At 50.5% G+C, this 15,130-nt stretch overlaps 2 protein-coding genes across 2 annotated transcripts; both read right to left on the reverse strand.

The window, feature by feature from the left end:
- Positions 1-1,482: 1,482 nt before the first annotated feature.
- Positions 1,483-2,814, reverse strand: LOC137281168 (uncharacterized protein F54H12.2-like). Its single transcript, XM_067812294.1, has one exon. The coding sequence runs from the start codon at positions 2,812-2,814 to the stop codon at positions 1,483-1,485; it is 1,332 nt and encodes a 443-aa protein (XP_067668395.1).
- Positions 2,815-12,127: 9,313 nt separating this feature from the next.
- LOC137281169 (uncharacterized) lies at positions 12,128-14,981 on the reverse strand. The gene is made up of 2 exons (XM_067812295.1): positions 14,285-14,981; positions 12,128-14,178 (listed from the first exon to the last, which is right to left on the reverse strand). Exons 1-2 carry the CDS (start codon positions 14,979-14,981, stop codon positions 12,128-12,130), a joined length of 2,748 nt encoding a protein of 915 aa, XP_067668396.1.
- Between the last annotated feature and the right edge of the window lie 149 nt (positions 14,982-15,130).

The raw sequence follows: 15,130 nt of genomic DNA on the forward strand, positions 1-15,130 counted from the left end.
CCCTTCTTTTTCTTCTTCTTCTTCCTTCTTCGGGCTGCACCGGAGACACTGTTTTCATCCACAGTTTCTTCGGTAAGGGGCTGGTCGATCCATTTTCACTTTACGTGTATCCATATCTTCGTCACACACACACAAGGAGTCGACGATATGTGAGGGTGACTAGTCATGGCCACGTTTATATAGCCTCGACGACGTCACAGCCATGACGTCGTGCTTGCACGTGAGATCGTAACGTCATCATGGCGCGTGAGGTCGTGACGTCATGGTCGTGAGGTGTTGTCTTGTGATTGGCTGAGTTCTGTTATATAAGATGAGGAGGAGGACGGGAGCGGACAACCATGGAAGAAAACTGGGATCTAGAACTGATCTCCGTGGAGACACCCACACCATCGCCAGCGCCCATCCCTCCACCATCACCGGCTTTTCCATCATGGCGACACTTGCCAGCTTGGCAGTGTCGCCAATGCCGGGGAGGGTTGCCCGTGTATTGCAAGGGCACGGATGACTACAGCGGGACTTTTCAATGCGTGTATTGCGACACGGTGTTGAAAGATACTTATCATCGTCGCCTGACTCACGGGGTCAAGTGCCCCGTGAAAACCAACATAACCATTCACCCGTGTCAGTGCATGATGCCGCCCCTGTGGTCGTTGTGATCACCACAACGGAAAAAAACGGCCCTTTTCAGGGCCATCCAACTTTCTCTAAAGAATGCTTTCATGCTATGACAATCATAACAAGGCATGTGTGTTGGGTTTTTTTCAACGTTTTATTTCCCCCGCTAACAAGAACCATGGTGACAAAAGAGTCAGGATTAGGGGCGTCCCTGATCTTTTGTTTACAAACGGTAGGAACTCGAACATGAAGAGAACATCATAACATCAGAACCATAAGAACAACATGTTTGACAGGGCTGTGGATCCTGGACGTCGTTGTTGTTGTTGTTGTTGTTGTCTGGCAGGCGTGTGAGTTGAAACCAGCGTTTCACACGTTCTTCATTGACGAGGGTGTTGAAGGGATCAAACTGTTCCATCACGTCGTCGAAAGTCCATCCACGGGCACGATGAGCCAGGACAAACAAACAGTACATTACACAACAGCAACTGAACCAGGGTTGAACTGAATTCACATTCCACCGCTGTGCGAGCCATCCTGTGTAGGCCATGACATGCCGAACGTCTGGATGCAGTTGGGTGGGATCACTTATAGAATACCTTGGTCCATAGTAGTGGGTAGGGACGCCATAACTGTCAAAGTACTCAAAGACACCCGGTGCTGGACGATAGACGCACACCCAGTGTTGTCCCGGGAGATGACTGGGGTCCGTGTTGACGATGTAAGCTTTAGGATAAGGACCGTGTCGTTCACTTAGCACGGTGATGGCAAAGTGATCTCGGGCAAAAGTCCCTTGGTAAAGGGGTCGCAGCAGGGGGTCCTGTTGGACGTAGGCGTTCACCTGTTTGGTCGTCAGTCCATCCATCCTTAGACCATCAGAGCGTTGCGGAACCGATCAATTTCCAACACGCTTTCGTATTCCTCGTAGCAGACGAGGGTGACCGGACGAAGTAAGGGTTCTGCAAACTGGAGTTCGAGTCCCAACTTGCCCGTGTGTCGTGGGTAGTTATGGCCTTCGTCTGCTCCCAGATCTGCCGTCAAATCCACCACCCACAGGGTGAATCCGTTCCTGAACTCGTCTAGCGTGAGGTTGCAGGGATGTTCTTGCCACAGGTGTCCCGTGTTGCAAAACAGGTTCAAGTACAACTGTTTGAGCGAACCACTGTTGTTCTGAAAGTCACTTTTGATTTCTGTGCCATGCACTTCCTGGCCATTGAGTTTCAGTTTGAGACTGGTCACGTTGTTGTGTTTGAAATGGAAGGGGTTCTTTTCCTTGCTACCGGCAAAAGCATCGTTGTCCACCAGTCCCAACACCACGCGTTTGGGCAGTTGTCCTCCCACCAGTTGATCTTTGTGGAAATCGCGTCCTCCTCCTGGAATGTCGTGAGCCGTGACTTGGACTCGGGTCAAAGGATATTTGGCCGTGACTCCTGGTGACATGTGTTTCACGTGCTGTTCCCGTATGGCAGGATCGATGTTGACTTGGCGCACGTAAAACTCGGCTTTGGTCAGTTCAAATCGACATTCCACATCTCCAGCACTCATCAAGTAGAAATCACTCGGGCTCCGAATCAGTTCTAGTTTCATGGGGACGCCATCCACCAGGTATCGGTCTTGGAGAAACAGGTCACAGTGGAGACGCCCTGTCAGTTCCACTTCTCGGGTGGGTAAAATGACCCGCCGTCGTGCGACGAGTCCTGCATTGACATTCTGAGCGACGGCATTGAAGTCATCCATTTTTCCAGCTTCATCGGTGTACCATCCTGGGCACTGGAGATGCGTCCCTTTGGCTGCCTTCCCATAACTCAGTAACGTTTCCAAATAGGCTCGGTAGGGATAGGTTCCCATGGAGGGGGTGATTTCCAACTGGTTGTGTCCCACTTGCACACGTACTTCTCGAAAGAGGGAATGCATCATGTTGTTCACCGTGGACATGACGAGTCGGTCATCCCCATCATGAGTGGCATCTGTGCCATCGGTATTCTTGATTTTGAGGCAGATGCGAAGGTAACACTGATTCAAATCGATGTAGGCATTCACAGGGTTGGCAATGTTAAACTGGAGGGGACCCGCCACCGAAGGGGGTGCCAGAGGACTGTATCGAATCCACTGACCCTCTTGAACTGACGTCACCACAGGAGGAACCGAAAAGAGATCCAACTGTGACTTGGCACATTCACAAGCATCCCGGCGCATCATCTTGACAGGTCTGTCCAACAGGTCTGCCCAACAGGTCTGCCCAACAGGTCTTGACAGGTTCGTGTCTGGTGTTGAACTGACCCTTGTTCATGGGAATGATCCTTTTATGTCAAGTCCAATGTCACAAAGTTCCATGACGACTCAAAACAAAGCTTGGCATTTTTGTTGTTGTTTCTTCTTCTTCTTCTTCTTCTTTATGGGACCAGACGGCGGATTTCGTTTTCTTTTGTGTGCCGGTGATGACTGTGACTGCAAGGTGGTCAGTAAGGCCTGTTTTCCATGATGTTTCAAACTGTCCCGTACACTACGACGTCCAGAACGAATATCTTGCACTAAGCCTGGCAGCATCTTCACACCGGTTTTGAGAGCCGATTTTCCCACCGTCTTCAGCATGGAGAGGGCTGAACGGCCCAAGCTTCCCAAGATGCTTCCGAGACCTCTCCCGCGTTGATGAATGCGACCTCGGTACGCAGCTAAACCTCGTCCTTGTTGTTGCAGGCCACCCAAGCCGGTGCTGCACTGGTGTCGGATACACTGATGTCCTACCATGTCAGAACGTGCCCAGGCGACGGGGATGGAAATGGAGTGTCACGATGGTCTTCCCACTCTGGAATGGCACGGGTCGTCCTATGTCATTCATTAAATAGATTTGAATGGCATCCGTGGTTCCCTGATGCAATCCCATGTAGCGTACATGCTGGGGAGTTTTCATCACGACGCTGTCTTCCATCATTCGACGAGATACGGGAACATACATCAGTAAGGGAGCCATGGTATCCCCAACAATTTGATCTTCTACCACATCCGAGTAGACGTACACCGTATCAAAGCCAGCCAGATGGTCGGCTTCCTGTTCCCCCACCACAAGAGGACGGTCAAACACACTCACTTGGACAGGGTAAGTGGAGACTTATTTCCTCTGCTTCGTCGACCACGGGGAGTTGCATGAATCCGAGCATGCGTACCAAGGAAACAGGCAACACCAGTTGAGTGGTGTAGGCAGACCTGATGGCATCGTGGTCTGGTTGGGTGGCTGTTTTGCAGGAAGAACCCGAGATGGCCCTGCACATGTCTTTCGGTGTGGGAGCATAAAAGTTGACGTGCGTTGGGCCGCGCATTTCAAATCAGAGTTCTTCTTTGGGGTAGTTCACGGTGACGGTGTAACGACCTCTGGCATCCGCCTGGTACACATTAGCTGTATGCTTTTCCAACAATCGTGCACAGGCACGCTGAAGCAGGATGTTCAATCTCTGGACCAGTTCTCGAGCGGAATACACGCCTTCGGGAATGATCACCTTTTCGCTGACGGCTCGGATGATGCCTGGGTTCTCTTCGATCACGGTCGCATCCGGTGCTCCTGAACTGTAAATCCTGGTCAAGCGTTCCAAGTTCACGCGAAGCACAAACCAGTTGAAGGGGTACGACACGTTGTACCACGTCATGGGAAAATGAAGTTCACTGATGCCCACTTCCCACTCTTGACGATTCACTTGAATGGGAAAGGGGAGTTTGACTTCGTAATGGTTCACCTTGTTGTCGGGATGAACATCCATGGACGCATCGCTGGGTAAGGTGACGTAAAAGTCCCGCTTGGAGGAAAACAAGGACATGGCCATCCTTGCGCTTAGGGAACCAGACTGGACACGGAGGGAGTCGAAGATGCGGTAGCGGCAGCAGGAGCAGAAGAAGAAGAAGAAGTCAACGATGACGGCGACGATGATACCAACGTGGGTTGTGGGAGCAAGTATCCCAACGAACTGGCCAACAGCGCTGTCCACAACTGTTTCTCACCGTGGTCCAATGCCAACTGAACCATGCTCATGACGACCACGCCATATATCAGCAACACTTGGGAGAAAAACACCACTTCACTGAGTGGCAAGTCCATGCCAAAACAACACCAACGTGAGGAGGAGGAGGAGGAGGAGGAAGCCTTGTTGTTGTTCTCCTTGCACCTGAGCCTGGATTCGCTCTGCATGATTGGGCAGGGAGTATGACCCAAATGACGGTGACAGAGGGATGCCACCCTTATTTAAAAGACCAAATGAGCCGCAGGGATCCATGAATCGAAGCTGCCTGGGTAACCTGACCACCTCACTAACACTTCGTCCTTCTTTTGACGCCGTCGACGTTTCAAGACCTGATCGACTTTGTACACGTCATCCGTTTTCTGAATGGGTTGTAGTTCCTCGGGGTAAAAGGTGCCTTGGAGCACTTCTCCATGATCATCTTTCACTCGGTAGACAGGAGGTACACGTCCTTTCACAACGCGATCCACGGTGAACAATTCGCTGGTCCAGTTGGGAAGATACCCTTTGTCAAAGGTCCCTTTGGTCTTGTTCAAGCGAACACGGGTCCCAGGTAACAAGAGAGAACGCTGGTGTTGATGGTGCTTCTGCTTCTGCTGACGTTGCTTCTGCCGTTCCTTCTGGCGCTCCATGTGATCCAACACCCGAATTTCGTCGTAAGGGTTGTGGGGATGCACATCCACGGGTCGCTGTCCGATCGTGCGATGAATGCGATGATTGTATCCATGCATCAGCTGGGGTAAAGCCTTGAGGTAGTGACGTGTTCCATGTTGGGTGAAATAACGCCACATACGGTTTTTCAACGTTCTTTGAAAACGTTCCACCACCAAGGCTTTGGTTTCTGGGTTTTGGCTGGTGTAGAAATGAATGTCCTGTTTCTTGAGGAAGGCTTGGAAAGGTTTATTGACAAATTCGGTCCCTTTGTCCGTCTGCAACATGGAGGGCACACGTCCTTCAGCTTGTTTCAGGATTCGTTGAAAGGCTTCGATCAACGTGGTGCCGGTCTTGGACTTCATGGGTTGCACCCAAGCCATTTTGGAGAAGACATCGATGACACACAGCAGATACCGGTAACCTTGGTTCTCTTTCTGATAGGCGAGGAGGTCGCTCAAATCGGCTTGCCACAATTCGTCCACACCGCTCACACGGTAATGATCCCTGGAAAAGGATCGTCGGGCAGGTTTGTGCAAGGTGTACGTGTCCTGGGTTTTCAACCATTGTCGAACCTGATGTTGAGTGAGTGGGGGTTTCCCCTTCTGGGGTTTCCCTTTCTGGGATCCCACGGCTTGCTGTTTGACTGCTGCTTGCCACAAACCACGCCACCCTCCATAGCCTGCTGGATGTTTGGGATCGTAATAAGTATGGTGAAGCCATCGTACCCAGGCAGGCGACAAAGAGGAGGAGGAGGAGGAGGAGGACTTGCTGCTGTTGTTGTTGTTTCTCTTGGGATGTCTCATGCTAACACTGTTGTAGATGTCACCCTCTGCTCTCTTTTATGATTAAAAGTCAATCCATTGACGCACTCGGTTCAGAGGGGAAGAGGGAGTCTCTGTCTTCTTCTTCTTCTTCTTGACGCCAGCAAGATTCGATTGAGGTGGTGTTAAAAACAAGGCTTCTCCTCCTGGACGTTTGACAGGGGTGTCAGGTGGTGTTGCCTGTCGTGTGCCAGGTTGCTGGGTGGTGGATGCTGATCCTTTTGTTTTCATCATCCAGGACCAACGGAGAGGGTTGCCAATCAGTTCATTGGGACGTTGCTGGAAGCGAGATACTGAGCCAGAACGTTCCAACCCCGTGGAGGATCTGCTTTGGTACGTTGTCGCACCAGATCATTGATGAGATCCACCATGTGAGTCCCAGGCATGGGTTCTCCTTCCACCACGAATTGACCGTTTTCATTCCAACCCAAGTCAGGATGGGCTTGTATCCGTGCCATCAACTGTTTGGCCTTGGCTTGCAGCGTTTTAGGAATCGTTTGCACCACGTCATTCAGAATGAGGTCAGAGGAGGAGGAGTGTTCTGAAACAGAAGAATGGAAAAAAAAACAACATGAGTCAGTGACTCTGTAACCGGCTTCGCGCTCTCCATGCTTAGGATGACAGCTCTCTTAGTCTTGAGACTTGTAGACCTAAGACTTCTAGGTGACCTCTACACAGGCCAGAGTGTAACTCAGTAAGTAAAACCGTACTTACGGGGAGCAGCTAGGAGGGGAGGAGTCCCTCCTTTCCCGAGGGGTGTTGTTCCTTCCTGACTGGTGTTGGCAGGGATTCCGTTCCATGGTTGCGTGTGGCTGGTGCGTCGTGCTGTTGTTGTTGTTGCTGCAGCTGCTGCTGCTGCTTTGTCTTGAAACGCCAACATCTGTTGCAACAAGGTGTTATACTGCTGCTCTCTGTCCCTGAAGGGAATCGTGTCATCACGAACGAGGGTATCCATATCGTGAAGCGTGTGTAACCGTTTCTGTTCCAACAGGTTGGACTTGAGCAAATGACGTTGTCGTTTTTCGTCTTGCAGACTTTGCCATACCTCTTCGGGGACCATCACCATCTTCCGTGCATGCTTCATCATGGTGCAGAGACAACTAACCCCAATCCGAGAGGATCCCTGTGTTTATGATCATCGCCCCAACAGACCAGACACCAAAGGACCCACCACCGAGGCCAAGGCAGACAAGAGACCCAATCCCCTGCCTTTCTGTTGTAACAGTTTGCGTTTCTTGGCCACAGACACTTTCTTTTTCATCAACGTATGCATGAGGGGTCCATGCTTTTGTAAACGATGTCGTTGCTGTGCTGTCATGGGAATGTTACCTCCATACAAATTCACCACACATTCGCAGATGGCTTGAATCAGTTCAGACGGAGCATGTTTCAAAATAGCCTGTCGCATGGCTGGTGTTGCTGTAGGACTACACACATGACAGAGCGCTTCTTTGTGACGTTTCAAACGGGCAGACATGATGTTCCTGCTGCTGCTGCTACCATGGAACTGACGAGGATAAGGATGGGATACCTCTATTTATTTAGGGTAGCGTTGGTGGAGGAAGTGGGAGTAATGCCGTTGTCGTCTTGTTCTTCTTCTTCTTCTGGCTTCGTAACACCATGCGGGTCAAGGCTGCCCCTGGGTCTGTTTTCTTGTTGTTGCCCTTCTTGGCCTGTTTCCTGGAGTGACGACGCCCCTGAGGTTTCCTTTGAGGCTGCCTTTGAGGCTGCCTTTGAGGTGACCTTTGAGGCTGCCTTTGAGGTTTCCCTTGAGGTTTCCTTTGGCGACGAGTTGGGTGTTGTCGCTTCTGTTGTTCCTCCTGCAGGTAGGACTGCCAGTTCAACAAGATGCGTGTCAACACGCCTGCCAACGTTCCACTGCCACTGCGTTTCATCAAGTAATTCAGACGTTCATCCACAGGCAAACGTGGATTAGTAATCTTGGTTAACACGTCTTGGTGTCTCAACAGCCAGGTCTTGTGTTGCGTTTTCAAAGGAACACGCCCTGCTCGCATATTTCTCACGGCGATGGCAAACCATTGCAACAGCCGATGACGTCCTTTGATAGCCACACTCTCTGCCAAAGGCAAGCGTTTCACAAGGCGGATGGGTTTGACACTTCTGCGTGTCGTCGGTTTGGAGCGTGTCGGTTTGGTGGAGCTAGGAGCACGAGGTCGTTGAATCATGGCCGGAGACGTCAAGGGTTGAAAGGGTTGAATCATGGTAGGAGACGACGACGACGACGACGAGAACAAAGGGGTGACATCAAAAGAAGAAGAAGAAGGAGGAGGAGGCGACAAGGTGACGGCAGGTGAAGCACGATGCGTATAGACAGGGACAAACGTGTTTGGCAGAAGAGGAGGAGGAGGAGCAGGAGGAAGCAGGAGGAAGAGGTGTCCTGAGACTTTCGTACAACCGTTGTACACCCGAGCGATGACGTTCGGTGGGATCACGTCCCAAGGTGGTGGGGAGGGTTTTATGAGCGGGTTTAAACAAGCCTGTGGCAACAACAGCACGTTTGCGGGGCTGGGTCTGTTTTCGTCTGTTTCCCATGGCAGGTCAGACTCAACTGATGGGTCAGGTCGACAGTCAGCGCTATTTATCACTTGGGAACGTAAAGGGTGGTGGGGTTGCGAAAGAGATGGTTACGCATACGATGCTCTTTGGCCGTGGTGGGTTTCAAGTCCAGAAACAGATAGGAATAAGGAGCCAAGGTGGCATCCTCGTAGGCTTCTCGAAGGAAAGCCGTCTGTCCTGGAAAGATTTGTCGAGCCAAGTGATCCATTTGAGAGGCATCTCTCGGGTTTTTAAACAGCACCAGATAGTGAGCATTTAAACTAATGGTGCGATGATGAGGCGTCGAGGCAAAGAGGTTTTGCGTCAGGTACAACACGGACGTGTTGCGATGGTGACTTTTCTTGGTAAACCATCGCAACACGTCTGCCTCTTCCTCTTTGCTATGATCGCCCAGCAAATCATCAATGATCAACCAGTGGGGTGCAGGCAAACCACCCCCACCCCCACCCCCACACCCAGCCCCAACAGACCCTGCTGCAGGTAACTGCGCGTTGGCTTCGCTCATGGTTTGCACAAAGGTCAGGGGAAGGTTTAACTTTGATGTCAACACTTCCAAATCTTCGTGCATGGGTTGCCATTCACTGTACACCCAAACGATCCCCTGAGGGGGTAGATCGAGAATCCCTGGTTGAAACACGTGTTCCAGCAACGTTTTGACGAACGACGTTTTACCCGACCCTGTAGGGCCTGCAATCAACATGGTAAAAGGATGACGTAACGTGAGTGGGGTGACCATGGCATCCACCAGGTCGTCGCCCCTTAACTGTGCCCCTGACTGTGTCCCTGACATGGTCCCTGACAGTGTCCCTGACAGTGTCCCTGACATACGTCTTATCGCTCTGCAGGTGACACCAGAAATGACCTCAAGGATCGATGAACCTTGAAGATATATACAACACATTCAAACCATTCACTTTGAATTTTATTGGAACAACACCAACAACTTGTGAACCACAACAACAAGAACAACAACAGATCATCACCACCAGTTCAAATGGTCGTGGGGATTACAAGTCGAACAACGTAGAAAGTCCATTTGTCCAGGATGAAAATGATTTTCATCGTTAAACATGGGAATGTCTGAATAGTCCTCGGGAGGCATCATCTCTGATGTAGTCATCTCGGATGAAGTTGTCTCTGGAGCCATCACGGATGTCATCATGGGATCTGTCATCATCAGGCCTGAATGAGCAGACGTGTCGGAAGTCTCTCCTGACACTGTTGTTGTTGTTGTCTGCTTTGCATCAGTCATGGGGACAGTCGACGGTGGCATCTCTGGTGACAGCATCGGTAGTAGATCATACAAGTCTTGTAGATCAGGAGGCAACTCATCGTGGGGTGTTGCGTCGGGGCTAGCAGGAGAGGCTAACTTGTCGGGGCTGACATTGCTGATCATTGTTCCACAGCACATCAGACGTCATCTGTTTCTTGACACTCTGTGGGTCTGCTGCCTTGGTGGTGGTGGTGGTGGTGGTGGTGGTAGGGGCTTCCTTCTTCTTCGTCTTCTTCGTGGTAGGGGTACCCTTGGGAGGGGTACCTTTGGGAGGGGTACTCTTGAGACAAGTACTCTTGGGAGAGACACTCTTGGGAGAGGGACCCTTGTGAGAGATACTCTTGGACACCTTCTTAGGGGATGTCTTGACGGGAACCTTCTCCTCCAACTTCTGTTTCTTTTGTTTTGGAGGAACCGTGGCAGGGGTGTCCTTAGGATTAACCAGGGTCTTCTTGGTGGGTGTTTTCTTATTCTTCTTCTTGCTGACCACCACCTCCTCCTCCTCCTTCTGTGTCTTCCTCATCATCGTGGCGGCAGGGGTTGTCCCTGGTGGTGGTATCACCACCCATTTAGGAGGGACGGCCTTGGGTGTCTTGACTTTTGTCTCTTTGGAGGATTCCGACTTACGAACGGTATAAGTGACACAGATGAGGTCCTCATGGATGATGAGTACGTCCTTCACATGATAACGTTCATCCTGGAGAAGAGCAAAGTACCTCGAAGGGGATTGGATGTATTCAGCCCTCATGATGTGGTCCATGTTGGAAGAAGGGAGCAGTGGACAATCTCTAGTACCTGTAACATGGAATGGTAAAAAAATATTAACATCAACGTTTCGACTTTTGCATTTTGCAAGCATGATGCCCTCGGGCCTACAAATGCTCTGTGCGGTCGCGTACTTTGTTGAGTTAAGTAAGTGAAAACCATACTTACTGTGCTGACGTGGAGATGCTGGCATGCTGACTGAACTGGTACGACTGAAGACGTCTCGATGGATCCCGAGTTTTTTATAGTCCACAGCAGCTGCACGTGCTATGACGTCACGCATTGACGTCACGCATGGCGTCACGAGCCTGTTGCTTCTGCACCGCCTCTTGCACCGCTTGTCTGATCTGTTCTAAGAAGTGCCTCTCTTCCAGGTACGTGGCGATCACAAACAGCAACGTGATTAACATGATGATGAATGACAGGTCTCACACACAAACTCTTCTTTATATATACACATACATACGATGACGTCATGACCTTGGATGACATCACTCGGTCGTCTCTGTCACTGTGACTGCTTCTGCATCGCTTCTCTGACCTGTTCTAAGAAGTGACTCCGTGACTCCGTCCCTCCATAAGATCAGCCTTCTACGATCATCCCAAACATCCTGCAGAGTCAGTTGTCGTCTGTCACTGGGTGGAGCCTCTCTGGGAGTCTCTGTGGGAGTCTCTCTGGGAGTCTCTGTGGGAGTCTCTACTCCCAACACTCTCATGGCGTCTGTCTCGTCACATTCCTTCAACGCTTTGCAAAAGAGGGTGTAAGCTTGGGGTCCCCGCCGGGGTAGAACATCTAAAAAAGCTCTGATCCGATTGTAAGAGGTTTGTGGTACCTCCATGATGTCAGCCTTCATGAAGAGGGTAAGGAGTTTAAACTCCACCAATTTGTCGACCACAGCTTCGATATCTTTGATGGCTACGACGAGACTGAGGCGATTGGTCCTGAGCTTATCACAGTGAACGGACTGCATCCTTTTGTGTTTTTTGGCTTGGGGGTGCCGAAACATACCGAAAACCAAGAGGTGAGTGAGTGTGTGCTCTCTCTCTGACGACTAAAGTCGGAATGAGGAGTTGCGTTGAGGAGGTCTTTATGACGCCTGACGTCAGGACACGTGACAACAGGGTTTGACCAATGAGGTGCTAGGAGGGTGTGCGACCATGGACTCCACCAGGTCTGTGCTTAACAAGATCATCATAAAAAGGGTGACCATGGACTCCACCAGGTCTAACCCTGAAGACAAATGACACGACACATGAATATCCATACATCACATGATGTTTTTTTTTTGTTTTTTTTTATGACTCTTGATAAACATACAAACAAACAAACCATGTATACAGTATCAACAGTTTTCTTGTCCATGACATGATCAGCAACCACCACAACAGTCACTTTGTTGAGTCCACAGGCATAGTCACTCGCCCTTATAGCCATAAGGTAGTGTTTCGACGGGCATGCCTTCGGAATCGTAAATCACGCGTCGCTTGGTGTACACCATGCGGTACACTTTGCTGGTGTCCTTGGACAGCAAGGTGTTGTTCTGGCGGAGTCCTGTCCGTATGATCCGACGTGGATAGGGGACTGTGATGCTGACTCGATCCCTCTTACAGATGAGATTCTTCATGCTGTCAAAGTGAACGTATTGACTTGCTCTGTGATTCAGAGTAAATCCTCGGACTTTGCTGACAGCTACTACACTACCGTCGGGTTGAGGATGCCGTAGCTTGTAGGTGTAGTTCTTAGGTCCTGCCGATGCAAAGATCTGAATGCTATTGCCCCCTCCCAGCTCGTCGGTGAGTTCTCCCAAGGTATCTCCCAGGGGAGGGTTGTACTGTAGGGGACGATGAATGTAAATGATACTGTCTGTATCAAAGTACAGGACGCGGCGATCCAAAGGTTTCAGATAGGAGTAGAGCTTGAGACGGGCTTGGGCTGTGACCCAGGCTGCAATGACCACGTTGTGAGCAGGATGTGGGTCGTGAAATTCTGGGCGAGGTTCATACGTGACACAGAGGAGGTCTTCGTTGATAATGTTGACATCCTTTACTTGACACCGTTCATCCCGAAGGAGGGCAAAGTATCTTTGTGGAGAACTGATGTACTCTGTCCTGTCGAACCCGATACGTTGACCAAACTTGCCCCAGTGGTTGTTTAGGCAGGCTTTCGCGAGGGCACGTAGTCCAGGGTTTTTGCGAATGTGAGCACGATCCAACGTGACTCCTTCTTTTTGCTGAATCTCCCTGATGTACTCCTCGGGGTCTGTACAACCTTCAGGGTATCCGATGGCCTCTTGTTTGATCTGGAAGAAATTGTTTACATACTTGGCAAACAATCCTCCCTCTTGCGTGTCAGGGTCGTAGGTGGTAAGTCTGTCAAAATGCCAAGCCTCGTAGATGTCAAGGACTTGATAGCCACACTCTTGAACGGCATACTGCAACTCCTTGCTGACGTAGGTGCCTACCCATGCTCGGTCTTCGTCACCGTGGGGACAGGAGCCAACAAACTCTTCTTCAGCACAAGTGCGACACAGAGGAAACAGCAGCTTGCCATGGACGCGGTAAGGAAGCACGGGATGGTAGAGGTTCGTGGGTGGCAAGACCCGACACTGAATGAGTCCATGTAGGTCAAACAAGTCTGACACGGGAGGATGATCCTTGATCTCGGGATGCCCCAAGGGGTACGTGCCATACTTGCAGATGTAAGGGTAGAGAGAACACACGTCCACATATTTGATCTCTTCCTCTTCCTTCGCTTCATAGTAGAGTTTGGTGGCGTTGGTGCGTCCTCCAAAGAAAGCCTCTCTGGGATCCAAGGGGTCAGGCAGGTAAGCATGAGGTCCTTCCAGGGTGGTCAGGAACGCTCTCAGATCCTCGTTGTCTTTCTGTTCTTTCAAGAAATCACATTCCCACTGGGTCACTACTTGATCGATGTCAGGATGCTGTCGTAACACACCGAGCCGGTACATGGTGTGATGGAATCGTTCCCAAGGGGTTGTGCCCAGGGTGGCATGGGTTTCACATCGGCCTGTCTTGTAACATCGAGTACAGCCATGCCAGAAACAACCCAGGTATTCGTACACGGTACGTGTGTTGGCATCGTAACCGTCCACCGTGTAGCGACTGCCATCACCACCATCAAAGTCAACTTCCCCACCATTACGAGCATGTTGAATGTGGAGGCCAGGGTGTTGATGCATGATCCAGTTCAACCAGTGCAGACACTGAAGAGAGTAACGACGCTGTGGACGATAACCTTGAGGAGGTATGATGGCAATGGTACGTGGTTCCAAAAACAGCTTTCTGAAAGTGAGCATACAAGCCATGGGGAGAGTCACTGCTTCGTAGAAAGGGTCCACGTCATTCTGCTGAATGAAGATGTGGCGGAAGGCAGCACAACCTCGACGTAAAATATCCACATCACTCTGACAGTAGGCCAACAGTTCTTCGTCCAGATCAAAGGCGGCCCCTTCAGAAAACTCGTGCATCGTACCAGGTCAAGAAAGCTTGACGTTCTGCAGGAAACATGCTGTCAGGATCATAAGTGGAGACGGGAGGATAAGGACCCACATAACCTTGGTTATGGTCAGTGTTGAAAAAGTGTGGAAAGTATCCTTTCTTGAGTTCCGTCAATCCAAACGTTTTTGGAAACTGTTTGAGAGCCATGGTGAGGAAATTGAGGGAATCCTTGAAGACGAGACGCCCCACGTTCATTTGTAAGATCTGATTCCCTCGTAGCGTGACCTGCGGTGCTTTCACGAGATGAAGGTGGAAGTACTGTTGGAGTAAGTGCCCATCATACCCACGGTAATTGTGAGCCATGACCAACACATCGTCATCGTCAATGGCAACGTTTTCTTCTTGTTCTTCGTCATCGTCTTCTTCTTGTTCCACATCAACTGGGGAGGATGGTTTGGCGCGTTTCGAGGGTGGGCGGTTGGATGATGGTACCTTCCGTTTCTTTACGGTTTTCTTTTCCGCCAGACTGAGCAACCAGTCGCCCATGTCCTTCAAGGTGGTCGCCCCTCGAAACACTTTCATGCGACTAGGTCCTTCTTCTTTACGCCAGGGACACTTTTCGCAAAGTTCACTCGAGGCCTCGGAGATACATTTGCCACTTCCCAGATGGACAACACACAAGTTGGGAACGTGTGTACCTTGATCTTGGGTGCATTCAAAGTCATAAAAGATAAACTGACGCTGTTGCCGTTCTTTGTCTTCATTCCTTTTTTCACCATCATCGTTGCATTTGGGTGGTTCAATGGGTGTCATGTAGCACTGATGGTTGGGTTTCAAGGGCTCTTTGCAGATCTTGCAATCACGATTCGTGCCACACTTGTGGTGGGCCATCCCCTGGATGTGCCGAACGTTGACTTTGGCATAGCAAGGGTGACAAGTGTGAATGGTGGAGCAGGTGCTGG

This window comes from Haliotis asinina, chromosome 4 (genome assembly GCF_037392515.1).
Source record: "Haliotis asinina isolate JCU_RB_2024 chromosome 4, JCU_Hal_asi_v2, whole genome shotgun sequence".
NCBI lineage: Eukaryota > Metazoa > Mollusca > Gastropoda > Lepetellida > Haliotidae > Haliotis > Haliotis asinina.

Bases quoted from the DNA above. Each gene is read 5' to 3' on its own strand.
- LOC137281168 (XM_067812294.1), bottom strand. From the start codon at position 2,814: ATGATGCGCCGGGATGCTTGTGAATGTGCCAAGTCACAGTTGGATCTC.
- LOC137281169 (XM_067812295.1), bottom strand. From the start codon at position 14,981: ATGACACCCATTGAACCACCCAAATGCAACGATGATGGTGAAAAAAGG. The intron at 14,179-14,284 runs GTTATGTGGGTC...AGTTTTCTGAAG, and splicing joins CAACACTGACCATAACCAAG to GGGCCGCCTTTGATCTGGAC.